At 56.0% G+C, this 20,183-nt stretch overlaps 1 protein-coding gene across 1 annotated transcript; it reads left to right on the top strand.

The window, feature by feature from the left end:
* The first annotated feature begins 4,818 nt into the window (after nucleotides 1-4,818).
* On the top strand, nucleotides 4,819-18,258 carry ATP4A (ATPase H+/K+ transporting subunit alpha). Its single transcript, XM_047791320.1, has 22 exons — nucleotides 4,819-4,830; nucleotides 4,922-5,062; nucleotides 5,187-5,246; nucleotides 5,618-5,821; nucleotides 6,946-7,059; nucleotides 7,303-7,555; nucleotides 7,846-8,114; nucleotides 9,016-9,214; nucleotides 9,599-9,708; nucleotides 9,789-9,923; nucleotides 10,387-10,579; nucleotides 11,653-11,828; nucleotides 12,314-12,450; nucleotides 12,539-12,689; nucleotides 12,785-12,953; nucleotides 13,036-13,190; nucleotides 14,390-14,513; nucleotides 15,139-15,284; nucleotides 17,049-17,182; nucleotides 17,538-17,639; nucleotides 17,731-17,822; nucleotides 18,188-18,258. The coding sequence occupies exons 1-22, from the start codon at nucleotides 4,819-4,821 to the stop codon at nucleotides 18,256-18,258; spliced, it is 3,147 nt and encodes a 1,048-aa protein (XP_047647276.1).
* The last annotated feature ends 1,925 nt before the right edge of the window (nucleotides 18,259-20,183 follow it).

The raw sequence follows: 20,183 nt of genomic DNA, 5'->3' as shown, positions 1-20,183 counted from the left end.
TAACAAACCCGGCTAGGAACCATGAGGATGCAGGTTTGATCTCTGGCCTCTCTCAGTGGGTTAAGGATCTGGTGTTGAATAGCCCACTCTTTGCTATTCTAGGCACTAGAGATACATTTGTCCAAAGAAAAACAGAGAAAAATTCCTGCCCTCTTGTTATTCACATTCTGTCTGGGGATTCAGAAAATACACAAGAAATGCAAGAAGTAAGAAAAATTGCATAGGTTGGAAAGTGATAAGTGCTAGGGGGAAAAAGTGGAGAAGGTAATGAAATGGAGAGGGCAGGAGGGAGACTTCGGGTTACCATTTGAATGAGGTTTGTCAAGGAGGCCTCACTGGGAAGTCAACAGTCATGTAAAGGTCTGATGGAGGGAGTTCCCGTTGTGGCTCAGTGAGTTAAGGACTCGGCATTGTCTCTGTGGGGATGCAGGTTTGATCCCTAGCCTTGCTCAGTGGGTTAAGGATCCAGCATCACTGCAAGCTTCGGCGTAGCTCACAGTTGCAGCTCCAATTGGACCCCTGGCCAGGGAACTTCCATATGCTGCCGGTGTGGCCATAGAAAGAACAAAGAAAATGAAGAAAAAGAAAAGATCCAATGGAGGGAGCGAGGGGCTGTGCAGAATCTGGGGGAGGGCCCTGAATCTCCAGGGCCAGTGGGGCTGGCAGGGACCCAGCAGCAGGAGGTGGGAGGAGGGGAGGTCTGAGAGGCAGCTCGCTAGGGCCTTGAGCCTCAATGTGAGGACGTGGCTTTGAGGTGGAGCCGTGCGAGGGCTCTGAGCCAGGAGGGCCCTGGTCTGACTCAGGGGTCTCTTTGCCTGCTGGTGGGGAGCAGCATGAGGGGGTGGAGAGGGGGAGGAGGCTGCTGTGAGACCCCAGCAGGAGGGGCTGGAGGTCGAACTGAGTGGGAGCAGAGAAGGGAGAGATGGTTGGATTGAGGATGTGATTTCACAATCCTAGACACGGAAGCCTGAGACAGTTGGCCTTTCCACATCCGGACAAGGGGGGAGAGGAGCAGAACACGGGAGACCTGGCTGCCAGCTTACCTTGCCCCTCACTCGACCTGCTGCCTGCTCCTGTGCCAGCTCGAGGAGGAGGGGAAGCAAGGTCGCTGCCTGCTGGGTCCCTGCTTCAGTTTCCCCGGGGTCTGGAGGTGGGGGAAGGGTGACCTGCCCAGGAGGCGAAGGGCATTGCTGAGTCCACCATCTTATCAGAGACCAAACACAGACAGAAAATCAAGGTCACAAAGAACTCTCGCTCAGCAAACACTCGCTAAGGCCAGCCTGGGCTGACTCAGGGCTGGGTGATGCAGGCACCCAGTGGCGACAGAGGCATCCTGGATCCCCTCATCAGGAGTCCAGCAGGGAGATGAAATGTCAGCAAATAGGCACAAAAGAGTGGTCAGGCTGTGAAGGTGGAATTAGGGGTCAGAGTGGCCAGGGCTGGGATGGAGAAGCCTAGAGGTCTGTGGGTCGAAGAAGATTTCCTGGAGGAAGGACGTCTGCGCTGGAGCAGGAAAGATGAGGAGTAGAAACAGGTTGCAAGTCCAGTGTTTCAGGCAGAGGACTCTGCTTGTGCCAAGGTCTTGTGTTGATAACTTGGACAAGCGGACATCCTGAAGCATGAAGGGCAAGTGGGAAGAAGGAGGGACAGCCAGGGGTCTGATCCCAATAGGGCTCATAGGATGCTGAGTCCCTAAGGGTGTGTGTGATCATGATTCTGGGAGACACTTTCATGCTTTTTATGGCTGCACCTGTGGCCTATGGAAGGTCCCAGGCCAGGGATCAAACCTGTGCCTCCACAGCGACCTCAGCTGCTGCAGATAGATCCTCAACCCACTGTGCCACAGCAGGAGCTCTAGTCCTGGGAGACTTTTGTTCAAATTCCCCTTCAAACCCACTCAGGGAATTCTCTTGTGGTGCAGTGGGTGAAGGATCTCATGTTGTCATTGCTGTGGCTCGGGTTGCTGCTGTGGTTCGGGTTTGATCCATGGCCCATGGAAATTTCACATGATGTGGGCATGGCCAAAAAAAACCAAAAACCAAAAAACAAAAAACAAAACACTGTCTGTCTGGAAATCACAAATGTGGTAAAATTGGGAGTTCCCTTTGTGGCTCAGTGGTTAATGAACCCAATTAGGATCCATGAGGATGTGGGTTTGATTCCTGGCCTCACTCAGTGGGTTAGGGATCCCATGTTGCCGTGAGCTGTGGTGTAGGTCGAAGATGTGGCTCAGATCCTGCATTGCTGTGGCTGTGGTGTAGGCTGGCAGCTGTATCTCTGATATGACCCTGAGCCTGGGAATCTCCATATGCTTCAGGGGTAGCCCTAAAAAGAAAAAAAAAAAAGTGGTAAAATCATTAAATTTACGTGGTTAGGCAGGTGTTCTTTTTAATATGCCTGTGACTTGTAGGTCTGAAATGTTTAAAATAAAATGTTGAAAATTAACATAAAATAATAAAATAAAGAAACAAGATATAAGAGAAAACAAATGCAGCAGGGACCAGAGAAGATAGGTTCCTGAGGGGCCCCAGAGGAGTTCCTAGTGACTGGGACTTCCTGGGGGCCTTCCAGGTTTGTTAGTGAATGTTCCCAACCATCCAGAGAACTAAAACCTGCTCAACATCCAACTGTGTCTGTTGAGCATCTATTGTGTGTCTGAGGACACTGTTGTGGGTGCTGTGCACACAGCAGTAGACAACCAAGGCCCAGTCTTCCTTCTAGTGCAACAAAATTGACACCAAATGAATAAGATGCCATGTCAGATTGGGATAAAGGGTGTGAGGAAACAGGGTGAGGGGACGGGGAGCCTCATGCAGATACCGTTCTCTGAGTGAGGACTCCCAGAAGAGGTGACATATGAGCTGAGACCTGGAGGGAAGGGAAAGCCATGCTGACATCTAAGAAAGAGAGTACCAGGCATAAGGAACAGCAAGTGCAAAGGCCCTGGGGCAGGAATGACTTTGGCCTGTACAAAGTACATCAAGGTCGGTACCCTTGGATGGGTAGTAGAGCCGGGAGAGGTGAGCTGGGGCCAGACCTTGCAAGAATGATTTTAGAGTTTATTCTGAGAAGGAAGCCCTTGGAGGGGTGTAAGCAGAGGAATGGCACAAGCTGATTTCCATGTGTGGCTCAGAGAGATGAAGCCCCTGGTGAGCGAAGGGGTTTGTTGTAAAGGCAGTGAGTATGACCTCTCCTGGGGTTTCCTGCAGCCTGGCGCCGGTGGGACGGGGCTCTGGCTGCTCCACAGCTTCAGCCTTCCCAGGTGCCCTGCCCAGAGGACAAGGACATCACCAAGGCAATTATCTTATCAGATCTACCTACATGTGCCCCTGGAGACATGTCCACCCTGTGAGGCCCAAGCATGGGATATTAAAGACCCACCATCCCACCAAGCCAACCCCTCACTGCTGCCCATGGAGGTTCCTGCCTGGGAGGTGGGGGGTTGGAGGGGGTCCCCAGACCTCAAATCCAGACCCAGCCAGAGCCAGGCCTTTGGGACACATCTTTCCTTTACTTTGCATCTTGGTTTCCCCAGCTGGGCAGTTTTGGGGGGGGGGGCCAGGGAATGATTGAGGGCTGTGATGGCTCTAGCTGGAGTGTGGCGTGTCTCTAGGGTCCTCTGAGCCTCACTTTCCCCCTCTGCACAACAGGGATAATAGTGCCACTTTCACAGGGGTTTCTGGCACGGACCCACAGGGTCATGTAAGCACAGTGCCTGGCACATGCTTGGTGCCGCTGCCTTGAAGTTTGGGTGTTTTCACTGGAGATACCATATGAGAGCCAGGCTCTGGGGTCAAACCTGGGCTGGAAGCCTGTCCCTTCTACTTAGTCATCACAACCTTAGGCAAAGTCCTTAACCATGTCAGTGCCTCGGTTTCTTCATCTGTGCAATGTGCTAATAAGAGAAACTAACTCCAGGGGTCCCCATCGTGGCACAACGGAAATGAATCCAACTAGGAACCATGAGGTTGCGGGTTCAATCCCTGGCCTTGCTCAGTGGGTTAAGGATCCGGCATTGCCATGAGCTGTGGTGTAGGTCACAGACACAGCTCGGGATCTGGCATTGCTGTGGCTGTGGTGTAGGCCGGTGGCTACAGCTCCGATTAGACCCCTAGCCTGAGAAGCTCCATATGTCGCGGTTGCAGCCCTAAAAAGGACAAAAGATTAAAGACAAAAAAAAAAAGAGAGAGAGAGAGAGAACCCAACTCTATAGGGCTCTTGTGAGGAGTAGGGAAACACTGGAGCAGAGTGCACAGGGCAGACCCAGAACAGGGTGAGCGCTCCCTGAACCACAGCCATTATGGGGACCATTGGAGCCCCCCTCCCCCAGGAGGCTGGAGCCTGCAGTGTGGCCTTAAAGAGGACATCCTGCTGCCAGTCTGCCAGGTTCTGAGTCTTGGCTCTTTCATGGCCTAGCCTGGGACAGTGCGAAGCGACCTCACCTGGCTCTGCCTCAGTATCCCCATCTGAAAGTGGGGAAGAATGGCACTCACCTCAGAGGGTGGTTGTGAGGTTAAATAAGTTAATACATGAAAGCCCTTGGCACCATGCAGGGCCCACAGTCAGCACCCTGTGTTTGCTATGCCTCTCATCATCGTTGTTAGTGCAGCTATGCCCACTGGTGCCCTGATCTCAGGGGCAGGTTGTGATGGGGTCCGGGCTGGTCAGGCAGCTCAGGCCTGGAGGTCACCCCAAGGAGCCCTGTAATCAGCTGTAATCAGGCCTGTCCTGTTCCACCTCCTCCCTCCCGGAGTATATCAGGGCTGGCCCAGACCCCAGGCTCCGTCTCAGCAAAGGAGGGTGGCTGCACTGGGCACCATGGGGAAGGCGGTGAGAGGGGTCAGGGACGGGGAATGGAGGTTGGAGGCAGGGGTTCCAGTGGGATCTGATGCCTTCCTGTCCCCTCCCCACCCATTCCCAGGAGAATTATGAGCTGTACCAAGTAGAGCTGGGTCCTGGTCCTGGTGGGGACATGGCAGCCAAGATGAGCAAGAAGAAGGCGGGCCGTGGTGGGGGCAAGAGGAAGGAGAAGCTGGAGAACATGAAGAAGGAGATGGAGATTGTGAGCCGGGGCCGGTCCAGGGCTAGGGGTGGGGTGGGGGTGGGGAGCGTGGGGGGCCAGGCAAGGGCAGGGCTGGGTGCCCCCGTGAGAGTCGGACAGCGAGTGTCATGCCCCCACCATACAGAACGACCACCAGCTGTCCGTGGCAGAGCTGGAACAGAAATACCAGACCAGTGCGACCAAGGTGAGCTGGGGTAGAGGGAGGGGTGGGCGCAGGGGGAGAGGGAGAGAGAGGGAAGGGAGAAACGCATCAGCGAGAAAGCCCCCAATGGAGAGCCAGAGAAGAGAAGCTGATACAAAGAGACTGAAAGAGCGACAGAGGCAGAGACAGCAGGAAGAAAGAGATGGAAAGATGGGAGAGAAAAGAAACACAAAGGAGGGATCAGGGAGGGGCAGGAAGAGACCGAGCCAGAGAAGGAAATGGAGAGACGCAAGACAGACCGAGAGAGGGGGAAGGAGACAGAGACAGAAGGGCTCTCACCCGAGAGAAGAGAGCCCTTGGCGGCCACCGCCACCCCACCCTTCCCGACCCTTCCCGACCCTTCCCGTCCCCAGGGCCTGTCTGCCAGCCTGGCTGCGGAGCTGCTGCTGCGGGACGGGCCCAACGCGCTGAGGCCGCCGCGGGGCACCCCTGAGTACGTCAAGTTCGCAAGGCAGCTGGCGGGCGGTCTGCAGTGCCTCATGTGGGTAGCAGCGGCCATCTGCCTCATTGCCTTTGCCATCCAGGCCAGCGAGGGTGACCTCACCACGGACGACAATGTGAGTGGCGGGTGCTGGGGCCAGATATGGAGCGTGGGGGCCAGAGGACATGGAGCGTGGGACTTGGGACACAAGTGGCATGGGGTGGGGATGTAGAGACATGGAAATACAACTCTAAGACATGGGTTGTGGGGGCTGAAGGACACTGGGATATGAGACAGCCCCAAAGACAGGCGTCATGGGGGACACGGCCAGACCGTGTCAAAGAGATGGAGGACACAGGGAGGGCTAGAAAGACACAGAAAGGCAACACTGAAGGTGTGGGGCTTGGGAAGCAGAGGACATGAGGACAAGGGGCAGACCAAGGACAGAGGGTACAGGGGACATCATGACTCGGACATGGGACACAAGGACATGGGGACACAAGGACATGGGGACACAAGAGACTCAAGACTCAGGACGCAGTGCATGGAGAGATGTAAGAGAGATATGGAGCCGCAGCGACAGAGAGAACTTTGAGAAGCAGGACAAGAGGACACTGGATAGATGACAAGAGTCAGGACAGGGGGACATGTGATATTGAACATGTGACACAGACTGGGGACTCCCCATAGACATGGGGAGACATCAGACATAGCGACTTGGAATGTGGAACATGGGGCAGTGATCATGAGGACACCGAACATGAACTGTGAGGACTGCAGCACACATGGAAAATGGGACAGGAGGGCACAGGAACCCGTGGGCATACGGGACACAGAGGATGGCACGTAGATTATAAAAACACAGAATATGAACCTTGGAACACAGGGAATATAGAGAACAGGAGTCAGAGGACAGTGGGGAATGCGAGACTTGGGAGACACAGGAAAAGGGGACACGCACAAGCAAAGTGCATGGTGACGGGGGCACCAGGCGTTGTGTATGGGGCCAAAGGGACCAGAGAATGTAGGCTGTATGGACGCAGGGACAGGAGACACCAAGAATACAGGGTAGTTGGATGTGGGATAGGGAGACCATGGGGGCAGGGACACCAGTCACAGGAGGTGCCCGAGGCTTCCTAAGAGAGTGTAGAAAACCATGGCAGTGACCCTGGAGGAAAACCACCAGGGGACCAGAGAGCCGCGGGTGGCCTCAGGCAGGGAGCTTCCAGCCCCTAGTCTGAACTCAGCCCCTCTCCCCAGCTGTACCTGGCACTGGCCCTCATCGCTGTGGTTGTGGTCACGGGCTGCTTTGGCTACTATCAGGAGTTTAAGAGCACCAACATCATCGCCAGCTTCAAGAACCTCGTGCCCCAGGTGGGTCTCTAGCTGCCCCCCCCCCCTTTTAGGTTCCAAGTGTCCACAGTGCCACAGGCAGGCTCCTGGCATCTCTGTGGGGCCCCTTCCCTTTAGGCCCAACCAGCCCGTCATCCCTGACCACCATCCCTCCCCACGAGTCCTCACCTCTCCCCCGCTTTAAGCTCCCACCTCCCCGCTGCAACTTGGTAGTTTCCATCCCCACCTCCTGCCCCCCTCAACTCTGATACCCTTGCCCCGCAGCAAGCGACTGTGATCCGAGATGGGGACAAGTTCCAGATCAATGCAGATCAGCTCGTGGTAGGCGACCTGGTGGAGATGAAAGGCGGGGATCGAGTGCCAGCCGACATCCGCATCCTCCAGGCCCAGGGCTGCAAGGTGGACAACTCCTCGCTGACCGGAGAGTCGGAGCCGCAGACCCGCTCACCCGAGTGCACACACGAGAGCCCCCTGGAGACCCGCAACATTGCCTTCTTCTCCACCATGTGCCTCGAGGGTGAGGCCCCACCCATCCCCTGCTGCCCAGCTGACTGCGCCACCTGCCCACTCCCCACCACTGCCTCCACCACCCCCTCTGCTTCAATCTGAGACACCCTGCCTCCCACTCCATGTGACTGCCACCGCTTCATGTCACACTGCCCCTCTAGCTCCCACTGTTGCCGCCCCCTTCCCAGCTCACGCTTCCTCCACCGCCTTCCATAAATGCCCCTCCTCCAGGGCACGCCACTGCCCACGCCCCCAGTGCTGCCCACCCAGCCCTGAGTCACCCTCTTGGCCCCATGACAGGCACGGCACAGGGCCTGGTGGTGAACACCGGCGACCGCACCATCATCGGGCGCATCGCGTCCCTGGCCTCGGGGGTAGAAAACGAGAAGACACCCATCGCTATCGAAATCGAACACTTTGTGGACATCATCGCAGGCCTGGCCATCCTCTTTGGTGCCACGTTTTTCATCGTGGCCATGTGCATCGGCTACACCTTCCTGCGGGCCATGGTCTTCTTCATGGCCATCGTGGTAGCCTATGTGCCTGAGGGACTGCTGGCCACAGTCACGGTGAGTTGGGGAAGCAGGAGAGTGGTGCCGGGAGCTGAGAGGCCTGGCCGTCTGTCGTTTTGTTCATCCAGGCTTCTCTCCATCATCTCCCTCTCTCTTCATCTATCCATTTACCTTCCATCCATCACCCTGCTTCCTGTCAGCCAACCTCCTCCCCATCCCCAGCTCTGCACCTATCCATTCGGCAAACACTCCCCAAGGCTACTCTGGGCCATGTCCTGTGCCACACACTGAGGGCTCAGAATTGGACAGGGAGGGGCTTTGACAGCAGGAGGCTGAGGTTTGGTATCGAGGGCTGTAGGCAGCCTTCAAGAGTCAGCATCCTGTCCAGGGCCAGGACAGGTGGTCCAGGGAATGTCAATTTTCTCGTTTTGATTGTGCTGATAAGACAAATTACAGAACCAGAGTTCCCGTCGTGGCTCAGTCGAAATGAACCTGACTAGCATCCATGAAGATGCAGGTTCGATCCCTGGGCTCGCTCAGTGGGTTAAGGATCTGGCGTTGCTGTGAGCTGTGGTGTAGGTTGCAGATGTGGCTCAGATCCTGTGTTGCTGTGGCTGTGGCATAGGCTGGCAGCTACAGCTCCAATTCGACCCCTAGCCTGGGCATCTCCATGTGCCGTGGGTGCGGCCCTAAAAAGCAAAAAAGAAAAAAAAAGAAAAATTACAGAACCTCAACTAGGACAGCTTAGAGTGGACCTTGCTATGTTTATCTGGACAGGTTGGGAGGTAACCCAAGAGGAAAGACAAAGTCATGGAGGCAAGAAAAACCCTCATTTTTTGCAGGGGAATGTGGAGGTACTGTGGCAGGAATAAAGGATCCCCAGTGCTGAGAAAGGAGGGAAGTGGGACTGGGAGCAAGGCTTGGTCTCCATGCCTGCATTGCTCACCCCTTCCCCCAGGTCTGCCTGTCCCTGACAGCCAAGCGGCTGGCCAGCAAGAACTGTGTTGTCAAGAACCTGGAAGCTGTGGAGACACTGGGCTCCACGTCAGTCATCTGCTCTGACAAGACGGGGACCCTCACTCAGAATCGCATGACTGTGTCCCACCTGTGGTTCGACAACCACATCCACTCGGCTGACACTACAGAAGACCAGTCAGGTGTGGAGATGGGAGGAGACATGGGGCTGGGCAGGATCTGGACATAGTGGAGGCGGAGGTCGGAGCACTGAGGTTACTGAAGGGAGCCTAGGAGGGCTTTGCCTTAATGGAGAGGGGGCACCATCCCATTAGGCAAAGGGTGGGATCCTGGGTCTCGGGGGAGCCAAGCTCCAGGTCGGTGAAGGGGCTTGGTATGGGGTCTCAAGGGAGACGCGATACTGGGTCTGGAGAGAAAATCACCGTCCTGGCGGCCTGGCATAGGAGGAGGTGTTTGGGTTCCACCCAGGTCTGGGGTGGGGATCCAGACCCGAATCTAGCGGGAGGGAATCCGTTCCGGTATGGGAGAGCCCCCTCGCGGCCCCAGCCTGGACTCCTGGCTTCCAGGGCAGACATTTGACCAGTCCTCAGAGACGTGGCGGGCGCTGTGCCGCGTGCTCACCCTCTGCAACCGCGCTGCCTTCAAGTCGGGCCAGGACGCGGTGCCTGTGCCCAAGGTAAGAACCTGGGGTATTCAGGGGGATCCGAGGTGCCTCGTGCAGCCAGGCTCGCCTCTGACACTGGCCCGCGTTCCCAGCGCATCGTGATCGGAGACGCGTCCGAGACGGCGCTGCTCAAGTTCTCGGAGCTGACGCTGGGCAATGCCATGGGCTACCGTGAACGCTTCCCCAAAGTCTGCGAGATCCCCTTCAACTCCACCAACAAGTTCCAGGTGTGCAACCGCTGCGGATGGCCCCGCCCACAGTCCAGTCCCTCCCACAAAGCCCCGCCCACGGCGGGGTCCCATCCACATTCAGAGCGGGCCTGTGGCGGGGCTGCACTCTCAGTCCCCTCCCTCTCCACAATCAAACCCCACCCACACCTCCAGTCCCGCCCACAGCCAAGGCCCACAGACCGCCAGGGCGCTCCGCCCGCTCTCAGCTGTCAGGTCCTCGGTGGGAAGAGGCTCCCAATCCAAATCCCGCCCAGCCCAATTTCGACCCTAGTTCTGTCGGTTCCCCGCCCCAGTTCTCTGCCTCTACCAAGGACCTGCCCAGCGCGCCCCTCACCCTCAGCCCGAACCTGACCCTCCCAAGCTCAGGCCTCGCTTGGAAGCTGTCAGCCCCGCCCTTCTCCCAAGCCCCGCCCCTCCTTCTTGACCTCGCCCACAACACCGCCTCCTCCCCCGCCCACAGCTGTCCATCCACACACTGGAGGACCCAAGGGACCCGAGGCACGTGCTTGTGATGAAGGGCGCCCCCGAGCGCGTCCTGGAGCGCTGCAGCTCCATCCTCATCAAGGGCCAGGAGCTGCCACTGGATGAGCAATGGCGCGAGGCCTTCCAGACTGCCTACCTCAGCCTGGGAGGCCTAGGAGAGCGGGTCCTGGGTGAGACCCCAAAACTGGGGTAGAGGGTAAACCCGCGTGTGAGGAGGAGCTAGCCCAGACCCTGCCCAACCTTCCCGGCCCAGCCCTCACCCTGACCTTTCCTATCATTGGTTGACAGATGACCTGCCCCAGTCCACACACTCACCTTTGACTTTCTCGGTCTCAGGCATGACCCCTGTCCTCAATTCCTACCTAGACCCAACCTCTCCCCACCTGTCCTCACCTCAATCTTACCTATCCTGACCTGACCTGTGGTTGGTTGATTTTTCTCAACTGATGACCTGCCCTTGTTTTCACCTCTGCCTTTCAGCATCCTCCTCTTGAGCCTTTGACCTTCCCCAGTCCCTACCTCAACTCCAGACTTTCTCCAATCCTTGTCCTGACCTCTGACCAACCCCCACCTCCCCAGTTTTTGTCCTGATTCCTGAAGTTTCCCTAACCCCTGTCTCAACCCTAGAAGGCACAAACCTGTGGTTCAATTTTGCATCTCCCACTTTACTTGGTGTATGACCTCTGGCAAGAAATGTCCTTTCCCTAAGCCCATTTCCTCATTTGCAAGATGAGGATGCTAATTGCCTCACAGAATGGTTGTGGGGATGGATTCAGACAAAGTTGTCCCTCAGTATCCACGGGGGTTGGTTCCAGGACACCCACTCTACTCCCCTGCAATGTCACCCCATAGACACTAGAATCTGTGGATGCTCAGATCCCTTGTGTAAAATGGTGTCGTAGTTGTGTATAACCTATGGCTTCCTTCCAAATACTTAAAATCATCTCTAGATTACGTATAGTCCCTAGTACAATGTAAACGCTGTGTAAGTAGTTGTCAGTGTGTGGCAAGTTCAAGTTTTTGGAATTTTCTGAAATTTTTTTCTGACTATTTTTGCTCTGCAGTTGGTTGAGTCCATGGATGTGGCCCCCTTGGACTGACTGTAATGGGAATGAAGGATGTGGTACAGGGTCAGGCATCCAGAGGTGCTTGGAGCAAGGCCTGGTTATGCTACTCACCATCCGGCCTTGTTATGGAAGGGCTGGCCCAGGCCTCCTCTCTGACGTCCCTGTTTTCTGGTCAGGCTTCTGCCAGCTGTACCTGAGTGAGAAGGACTACCCGCCTGGCTATGCCTTCGACGTGGAGGCCATGAACTTTCCAACCAGTGGCCTGTGCTTCGCGGGACTCGTATCCATGATAGACCCACCCCGGGCCACCGTTCCTGATGCCGTGCTCAAGTGCCGAACAGCAGGCATCCGGGTATGGCCCCTGGGGATGGGACCAGGCAGGGGTGAGAACAGAGGATGGCAGTATTTGGGGATGAGGAACCCCGTGACAGGAACTCACCTGGAAATGGCTTGAACCACAAAGGAATATGTTGGTTCAAGAACTGAAACGTTCTGGGGAGTGGAGCTTCAGGTATAGCTGGATTCAGGAGTTCAGAGTCTTTAGGAATTTGCCTTTCTCCGTATAGCTCTGCTTTTCTCTCTGCTGGCTTTATTATCAAGCAGTCCCTCCATTTTGGTGGACAAAGATCACCACTCTCTAGCAGTTCCACCTTACACCCCACCTGTTTAGCTGACCTATCAAAAAAAAAAAAAGGGGTGCCTCTTTGGCAGTTGTATCAGATAGGGTCGCGTGTTCATCCCTGAACCAATCACTGTGGCTGGGGGATGTTGACTGGGGAGGACAGGGAGAGTGGCTGATTTGAAGGGGTCAGGGGTCTGCTGGTTCTCCCCCTACAGGTGATCATGGTGACAGGTGACCACCCCATCACAGCCAAGGCCATTGCAGCCAGTGTGGGCATCATCTCGGAAGGCAGCGAGACAGTGGAGGACATTGCTGCCCGCCTCCGTGTGCCCGTGGACCAGGTTAATCGGAAGTAAGCCCTCTTCCGCCCTCTTTGTGGTTCTTCCTACAGAACCACACAGACGGAAGCCCCAGCGATGCTCTCCCTCCTCCCTCCCTAGGGATGCCAGAGCCTGCGTGATCAACGGCATGCAGCTGAAGGACATGGACCCATCAGAGCTGGTTGAAGCCCTGCGTACCCACCCTGAGATGGTCTTTGCTCGCACCAGTCCCCAGCAGAAGCTGGTGATTGTGGAGAGCTGCCAGCGACTGGTGCGGGCCTGCTGATGAAGGCGGGCAGGTGGGTGGGGCTGGCCCTGGGCTGTCTTCGCCCTGACCAGCCTCCCACCTGCACCCCCTGCCTGCAGGGTGCAATCGTGGCTGTGACAGGGGATGGTGTGAATGACTCCCCAGCCCTGAAGAAGGCAGACATCGGTGTGGCCATGGGCATTGCCGGCTCGGATGCTGCCAAAAATGCAGCCGACATGATCCTGCTGGATGATAACTTCGCCTCCATCGTGACCGGCGTGGAGCAGGGTCAGGGCCGGGGGCAGGTGGGGTGGGCGCAGGAGGGACAGGGGCTGCGAGGAGGCTGAGGTGCCTGTTGTACCCCCCACAGGCCGACTGATCTTTGACAACTTGAAAAAGTCCATCGCCTACACGTTGACCAAGAACATCCCTGAACTGACGCCCTACCTCATTTACATCACCGTCAGCGTGCCCCTGCCCCTCGGGTGCATCACCATCCTCTTCATTGAACTCTGCACTGACATCGTGAGTCTGCAGCCCCCACGCCCCTGCTCGTGCCCAGAGACATAGGCCCACAAACAGGCGGGATGGGCAGGGACCACTGTGGACACTCTTGGACACAGAGGGATACAGATGTGGGTACAACAGACAGCCAGATGTGGACACACAGGTAGGCAGGCGGGTAGTCACAGACAGAATGACAGGTGTGGGTACACAGGAAGACCCTCCGGTAGGCATGGTCACACTCATGGGCACACAGGGACACACATATGGACACTCAACACACAGAGATTTTAACAGACACTGTATCTGGCTAAACTTGGACCATGGACAGACATTTCTCAACAGACATGGACAGATAAACAGCATCAGGTAGATCCCAAGGCAGAGGATGCAGCCAGACCCATTGCTATGTTACACTCGACAGCACCTGCTCTAGGCCAGGAACACATTCATCGGGTTCGTTTTGTCCACATGACTACTCTGTGAGGTGAGCTTTATTTATCATCCTCATATTACTGATGAACTAATTGAGGCAGGTTGAGCACCTAGTTCCAGGTCATACAGCTAATAAGTGGCATGGCTGGGATTCAAGCCCCAGCAGTCAGATGCCCCAGAGCCTCTGGCCTCGATCAGTACACTCTGTTGCCACTCTGTGGTCACAAACAGATGGGGTGGGGGCCGGGGTGGAGGACACAGGTACACAGAGAGATAGAAGACATGCAGAGATAGAGAGTAACAAAGAGAGACATAGAGATAGGGACACAGAGACACCAAAGCAGAGACAGGGTCACAGAGAGACTAGAGACTGGGACAAAGGAATGAAGAAAGTAAGGGACAGGAAGAGAGAGCATGCGCAACAGGGAAACAGGCAAGACCAGAGGACCCCAGAGAAGAAGCCGACAGAGCAGGAGGAGGGGAAGGAAGGGAGGGAGGAAGACAGAGACAAAGGGAGACACCCCACAGCAGAGATGAATGCAGATGCTCTGATGGAGATGGATACCAGGACAGATGTGGACACATGTGGACTGGGCATGCTGCCATTCCTGACAAGGGCCAGCTGGACACAGGCTGTCCAGGCAGGTGTGGCTGTGTGGTGACTGTGGGCCCTGCCTCCTGGCCTCTGTTCTGCCCCTGCCCAGTGCAGCGGGAGGGGGCTCAGGAGAGTCAGGGACAGGGGCCCAGGCAAACCCTCAACCCCGGTTCCCTCTGCTCCCGGCCAGTTTCCGTCTGTGTCCCTGGCGTATGAGAAGGCCGAGAGTGACATCATGCACCTGCGCCCGCGGAACCCAAAGCGTGATCGGTTGGTCAACGAGCCCCTGGCTGCCTACTCCTACTTTCAGATCGGTGCGTCCCCGGGGCCAGGGAGCCAACTTTCCTGCGGGGCTGCTGGCCTGTCATGGGGGCCTCTCATTGAGGCTCAGCCTTGTTCTGGATCTCCGTGTCTGCCTTGGACCCTGGCTCTCTCTCATTCTCTGAGTCCTGGTCTGCACATAATGGTCCCTATGGTCCCCGTGTCCCTTCTCTGCCTCTGGCCTGGTTCTCTATGACCCTGTCTTTGCTCCTGTCTTTTTTTGGGTTCTCTGGGTGTGTCTCCGTCCCTGTCTCTTGTGTCTCTATGGATCTCTCTTGGAGTCCTTTTCTTTGTGTCTCCATGTCTGTCACTGTCTGTGGTTTTTGTTTTTGCCTTTTCTAGGGCCGCTCCCGCAGCATATGAAGGTTCCCAGGCTAAGCGGAGCATCTGAGACCTGAGACCTGAGACCTACACCACAGCTCACGGCAACGCCAGATCCTTAACCCACTGAGCAAGGCCAGGGATCGAACCCACAACCTCATGGTTCCTAGTCGGATTTGTTAACCACTGAGCCACTGTGCTCTTGTCTCCATCCACTGGATCTGTGTCCCTGTCTCTCTGTGTGTCTGCCTCTCTGTCTCTATCTCTGACTCCCTGTGTCTCCTTGCCTCTCCCCAGGTGCCATCCAGTCATTTGCTGGGTTCACTGACTACTTCACGGCCATGGCCCAGGAGGGCTGGTTCCCACTGCTGTGTGTGGGGCTGCGGCCACAGTGGGAGAACCACCACCTACAAGACCTGCAGGACAGCTATGGCCAGGAGTGGGTGAGCCCCGCCCCACCGCGAGTCCCTTGTTTCCGATGCCACCTACCTTGTGTGTGGCCTGGCCCACTCCTCCCCCTGTGGCTGAGCTCAGCCCAAGCCTCCCAGACACCCAGGTGCTTTGCTAGTTCTGGGTTAAGGGGCCTTTCCCACCACTGTCTCGAGTTCAAGACTCCTGTTTCGATGACCCCAGCTGGAGATGTGTCCTGCTCTGTTCTGACAGTAACACATCATCTCAGGTGCAGAACCAGGCCCTCATTCTCTTATTCTCCCAGCAGCATCACTTTCATCAAGTATCTACATGTTTGGCAGGCTTTAATGAGTTTGGGGCAGAGAGGCTAGATCTGGCCAGCAGGTGTGTTTCGTTTGCCCTCTAGAGGGCCTTAGAGTTACAGGTCAGGATACTCCCCTTAAACATTTACTGTCGTGGTTAAGAATATAGATCTTGGAGGAGTTCCCGTCGTGGCTCAGTGGTTAATGAACCCGATTTGTATCCATGAGGACACAGGTTCAATCTCTGGTCCTGCTCAATGGGTTAAGGATTGGGCGTTGCTGTGGCTGTGGTGTAGGCCGGCGGCTACAGCTCCAATCGGACCCCTAGCCTGGGAACCTTCATATGCCATGGGAGCGGCCCTAAAAAGACAAATGAGAAAAAAATATATGGATCTTGGAGCAGATCCATTGTCTGCACTGCGCCTCACAGCTGTGTGACCCTGGGCAGGTTATTTAGCCTCTCTGTGCCTCAGTTTTCCCTCTTCTGAAGTGGAGAGCACAGTGATTTTCACCTCAGTGATTTTCAGCCTGGACCAGCAGCATCAGCGTCACCTTGGGACTTGTTTGAAATGCAGAGTCCCAGTTCTCACCCTAGACCTCTGGGGTCGGGAACTCAGGGGCTGGGGCCTGTGTTTTAACCAGCTCTTCTGGGGATTCTGATGTATGTTGAAGCTTAAATACCACCAGTCTACCTCATAGGATTATTTGAAGGATTAAATGACAATACATGTGAAATACTTGGTACCTGGAGCTTAGTAAGTGTTCCTTACACAATTAGCTGGTGTGTATAAAAAGTTACTGAATACTGGCTGCCTCTTTTATTTTTATTTTTTGTCTTTTTGCCATTTCTTGGGCTGCTCCTGTGGCATATGGAGGTTTCCAGGCTAGGGGTCAAATCGGAGATGCAGCTGCCTGCCTATGCCAGAGCCACACCAACGCAGGATCTGAGCCGCGTCTGCAACCTACACCACAGCTCAGGGCAAAGCCAGATCCCTAACCCACTGAGCAACGCCAGGGATCGAACCCACAACCTCATGGTTGTAGTCAGATTCGTTAACCACTGTGCCACAATGGGAACTCCAGGCTGCCTCTTTTAAATGGGACATGTGCCTTGTTCCTCAAAGGCCCACCTGGCCCACTTCACTCATTTTTGCCATGTGCCCTGGGGCCCTGGAGTTGCTGGACTTTGCAAATCCTTCCTCAGGATTTGAATTCCTTTTTCCCAGGCACCTCCTTTTGGGTATCCAGGAGTTTCATTATGAAGGCAGTGGGCCTGACCTACCAATTGCCCAGGCACTGACACCATGCTCTGCTCGACCCTGTCTCTAGGCCCCATGCTCTGGGGTCCTGCAAGCCTGGCAGATGCCACATCTCTCCTCTCCCCCCACCCAGCTCCGATGCAAAGGAAAGAGCATTTAGGGCTCTGAGTGCCTGGCTGGCTGTAGAGGGTCTCAGCCTGGGCTCAGGCTGCTTTGGTTCCCTCCTGGCTCACAGACGTTCGGGCAGCGCCTATACCAGCAGTACACCTGCTACACCGTGTTCTTCATCAGCATCGAGATGTGCCAGATTGCTGACGTCCTCATCCGCAAGACGCGCCGCCTCTCGGCTTTCCAGCAGGGCTTCTTCAGGTGTCCCTGGCCCCAGCCCGGCCCCACCCTGCCCTCCAAGCTCTGGTCCCATTTCTTAGCAGATCCTGCCCAGGGCTTACTGCAGCCCGCAAACCCCAGCACCGCACATATCAAGGCGGGCCAGTAGCTCCCGCCACATACTTCTCAACTGCCTCCCCATGTCCCATCAGCGAAAGGGGTGAGGCTGACAGGCCGGCACCCACTGTTGCCGTGTTAAATGTTTAGAACATCTCCCGCCTGCTGCAGTCTGACCTCCTTTGACTCAGTGCCCCCGTTTCCATCTGCCCCCCAACTCCTCGTGGCCTTTTTCCTGAGCCTGCCAGTCTGAGCCCATCCCATCCTGCCCCACCTGCAGGAACAGGATCCTGGTGATCGCCATCGTGTTCCAGGTCTGCATCGGCTGCTTCCTGTGCTACTGCCCCGGGATGCCCAACATCTTCAACTTCATGCCCATTCGGTAAGGGGTTGTGGCCTTGAGCATCAGGGTGGGTCTGCAGGACGCAGACCTGGGGATAGTCCTTACCTTGCCATCTCACCTGTGCCTGCAGGTTCCAGTGGTGGCTGGTTCCCATGCCCTTTGGCCTCCTCATCTTCGTCTATGATGAGATCAGGAAACTTGGAGTTCGCTGTTGCCCAGGGAGTGAGTATGGGGATTGGGGGCGTGAGGGTGGAGGGCTGAGCCATTCTCGGAGCAGCTGCCCTGCCCTTGGATTTTCAATACTTGACCTTCAAGCCCTTGATCCTCCATATCAAATCACCACCAAGCCATGATCTCTGAGCCCCTGGCTCCCATCCCAACCCAAATACCCCCAGCACTGAGTCTCCTTTCTTCCTCTCTCTCTCTCTCCCAGGCTGGTGGGACCAGGAACTCTACTATTAGAGGGACCACTGCCTGCAAGCCATCCTTGCATACACTCCGGGCAGGGACGCACGGAACCCCTGGGACAGCCACCGAAACATCTGCGCAGTCAAGAGTCCCAGCCCCGCCTGTGTCTGCTCTTGTAGTCCATAGCCCCTCAACCTTGGGGGCACACTCCCACCCCACAGAGGAGCAGTCCCTAGGCCCAGTCTTCTGAGCTGGCCTCAGGGAAGCCCCCCAGGGTGGGAGGGCTTTGATGGGGAGTGGGAACTAGCAGCTCCTGTGAGGTGGGTCTGTCCTTAGACTCCAGCCCAGTAAGAGGCCTGCCTGGGGTGCTTTAGAAACACTTGTGTCCGCGTAAGAATAATAAACCAGCTCACATTGACTGTGCTTTTACTCGGTGTGTGGCATCATCTTCAGGTTTTTTTCATGAGCCCCTTTGGTCTTCCACAATCCTATGACCCCGAGGCTGCCTGTCCCAGGTTCCAGGCTGTACCTCCAGTTCCTAGAACATGGCCTGACACATAGTAGGTATTCAGTAAATGTTGCTTTGGGGAGAGAATTCCCATTTCTTTGCCTAGGATTACAGCATTTCAAGGGGGACTGGAGGTGGCTGCAGGTACCCTCCAGAATAGGGCCTTTACCGCCTCCACTAGCTAAACACTGCCTCTGGGCTCTCCTCTCTTTTTTTTTGTCTTTTGAGGGCCGCTCCCTCGGCACATGGAGGTTCCCAGGCTTGGGGTCTCATCGGAGCTGTAGCCACTGGCCTTCGCCACAGCCACAGCCACACAAGATCCGAGCTGCATCTGTGTCCTACACCACAGCTCCCGGCAACGCTGGATCCTTAACCCACTGAGAGAGGCCAGGGATGGAACCCGCAACCTCATGGGTTCGTTAACCACTGAGCCACAGTGGGAACTCCCGGGCTCTCCTTTCTCAGCACCCACTGCCTCTGGAGGCTCCCTGACACAGGCGTCAGAATCCTGACTCCACCCTTCATGGGTGTCTCCACTTTGGTTCCACTCGCTCATGTCTCTGCAGCTGCATGGGGTGCCCTGTCACTGGTTAGTCCCAAACAACTGGAGGCTGAAGTCACACATCCCCTCCTCACACCCCTCTCACCTGCAAAGTTAACCCTCCAACTGCTGGAAACCCCTTGTCCACAGGCCCCTCCCCACTTTGCCACTCTTTTCCCCAGGCCCCATTCTTGCCTCTCTCTCTTTGACAAGCCTCTCTGGCTGGACCCCAGGCTTCTCCCGACATGGGCCTCAGCTGTCTCTGCAGTGGTGCCCACAGCTGTCCCCAGTTTCCATCAGCTTGCCCATGGGGTCCCCCACTGGCCTCTGCATCATCCTTCAAACCTGATCCCGACCACTGTCCAATCATGGTGCTTCCCTCTCCCTGGGAAACAGGGTGAGCCCTTGGGGAGCTTACAAGCCTCTAACGTGTTACCGAGGACTCTTTCACTCCTTCCTTCCGCACCGGTCAGCTCCCTACTCCTTCCCACTCCCACCCACCGTGAAATAAAAACACACAGCCTACCGGTCACCACCTCTCTCCTCTGCTTCCAGCCACTCTCCATGGTCCAGGCCTGGCCTGGTGCCAGTCTCCCCACCACAGGACAGCCATGGAGCTCTTTCTAAAGCCCAAACTGACTGTCCTTCCCCTGCCTAGAATTCTCCATGGTTCCCCACTACCCCTGATCAACTAACTCCCCAGCCCAGGCTGAGTCTTCTGTGATCTGGCCCCTGCTGACTTCTACGGTCTCACAAGCCCCCACCAACTCATGCCAACCAGTTCTTATGTTTCACTGGAAAGGCCAGGCCCTCTCTCTGACCTCAAGGCCTTTACAGGGGCCATGACACCTTTCTTCTCTTTGCTTCACTAACTCATCCTTTAGGTCTCAGCTCACACATCCTCTCATCCAGGACACACAGCCCTCTTTCCCCATTACAGCCCTGATCCCTCTGGCCTGTGCTCCCCCACTCAGTCCCTGAGCCCCATGAAAGCTGGGACTCTCTCACAGACAGGTGGCCACCCGCAGGGGGCTTGGATCAGAGCCCCTGCTCAGCAAATTGTTAACAGTCATTTCTGCAACCTTCACTGTCCTGCTATGTGCTAAGAACTGGGTTGGGCACAGGA

The sequence above is a fragment of the Phacochoerus africanus genome, chromosome 8 (assembly GCF_016906955.1).
Source record: "Phacochoerus africanus isolate WHEZ1 chromosome 8, ROS_Pafr_v1, whole genome shotgun sequence".
NCBI lineage: Eukaryota > Metazoa > Chordata > Mammalia > Artiodactyla > Suidae > Phacochoerus > Phacochoerus africanus.
Note: the sequence above shows the minus strand (reverse complement) of the source record. Positions and strands in the feature narration are given on the sequence as shown.

What these genes read in the sequence shown, in the direction of transcription:
- ATP4A (XM_047791320.1), top strand. An exon ending in TTCCAGCAGGGCTTCTTCAG is followed by an intron (nt 17,183 to 17,537) that starts GTGTCCCTGGCC and finishes CCCCACCTGCAG; the next exon opens with GAACAGGATCCTGGTGATCG. An exon ending in TTCAACTTCATGCCCATTCG is followed by an intron (nt 17,640 to 17,730) that starts GTAAGGGGTTGT and finishes CTGTGCCTGCAG; the next exon opens with GTTCCAGTGGTGGCTGGTTC.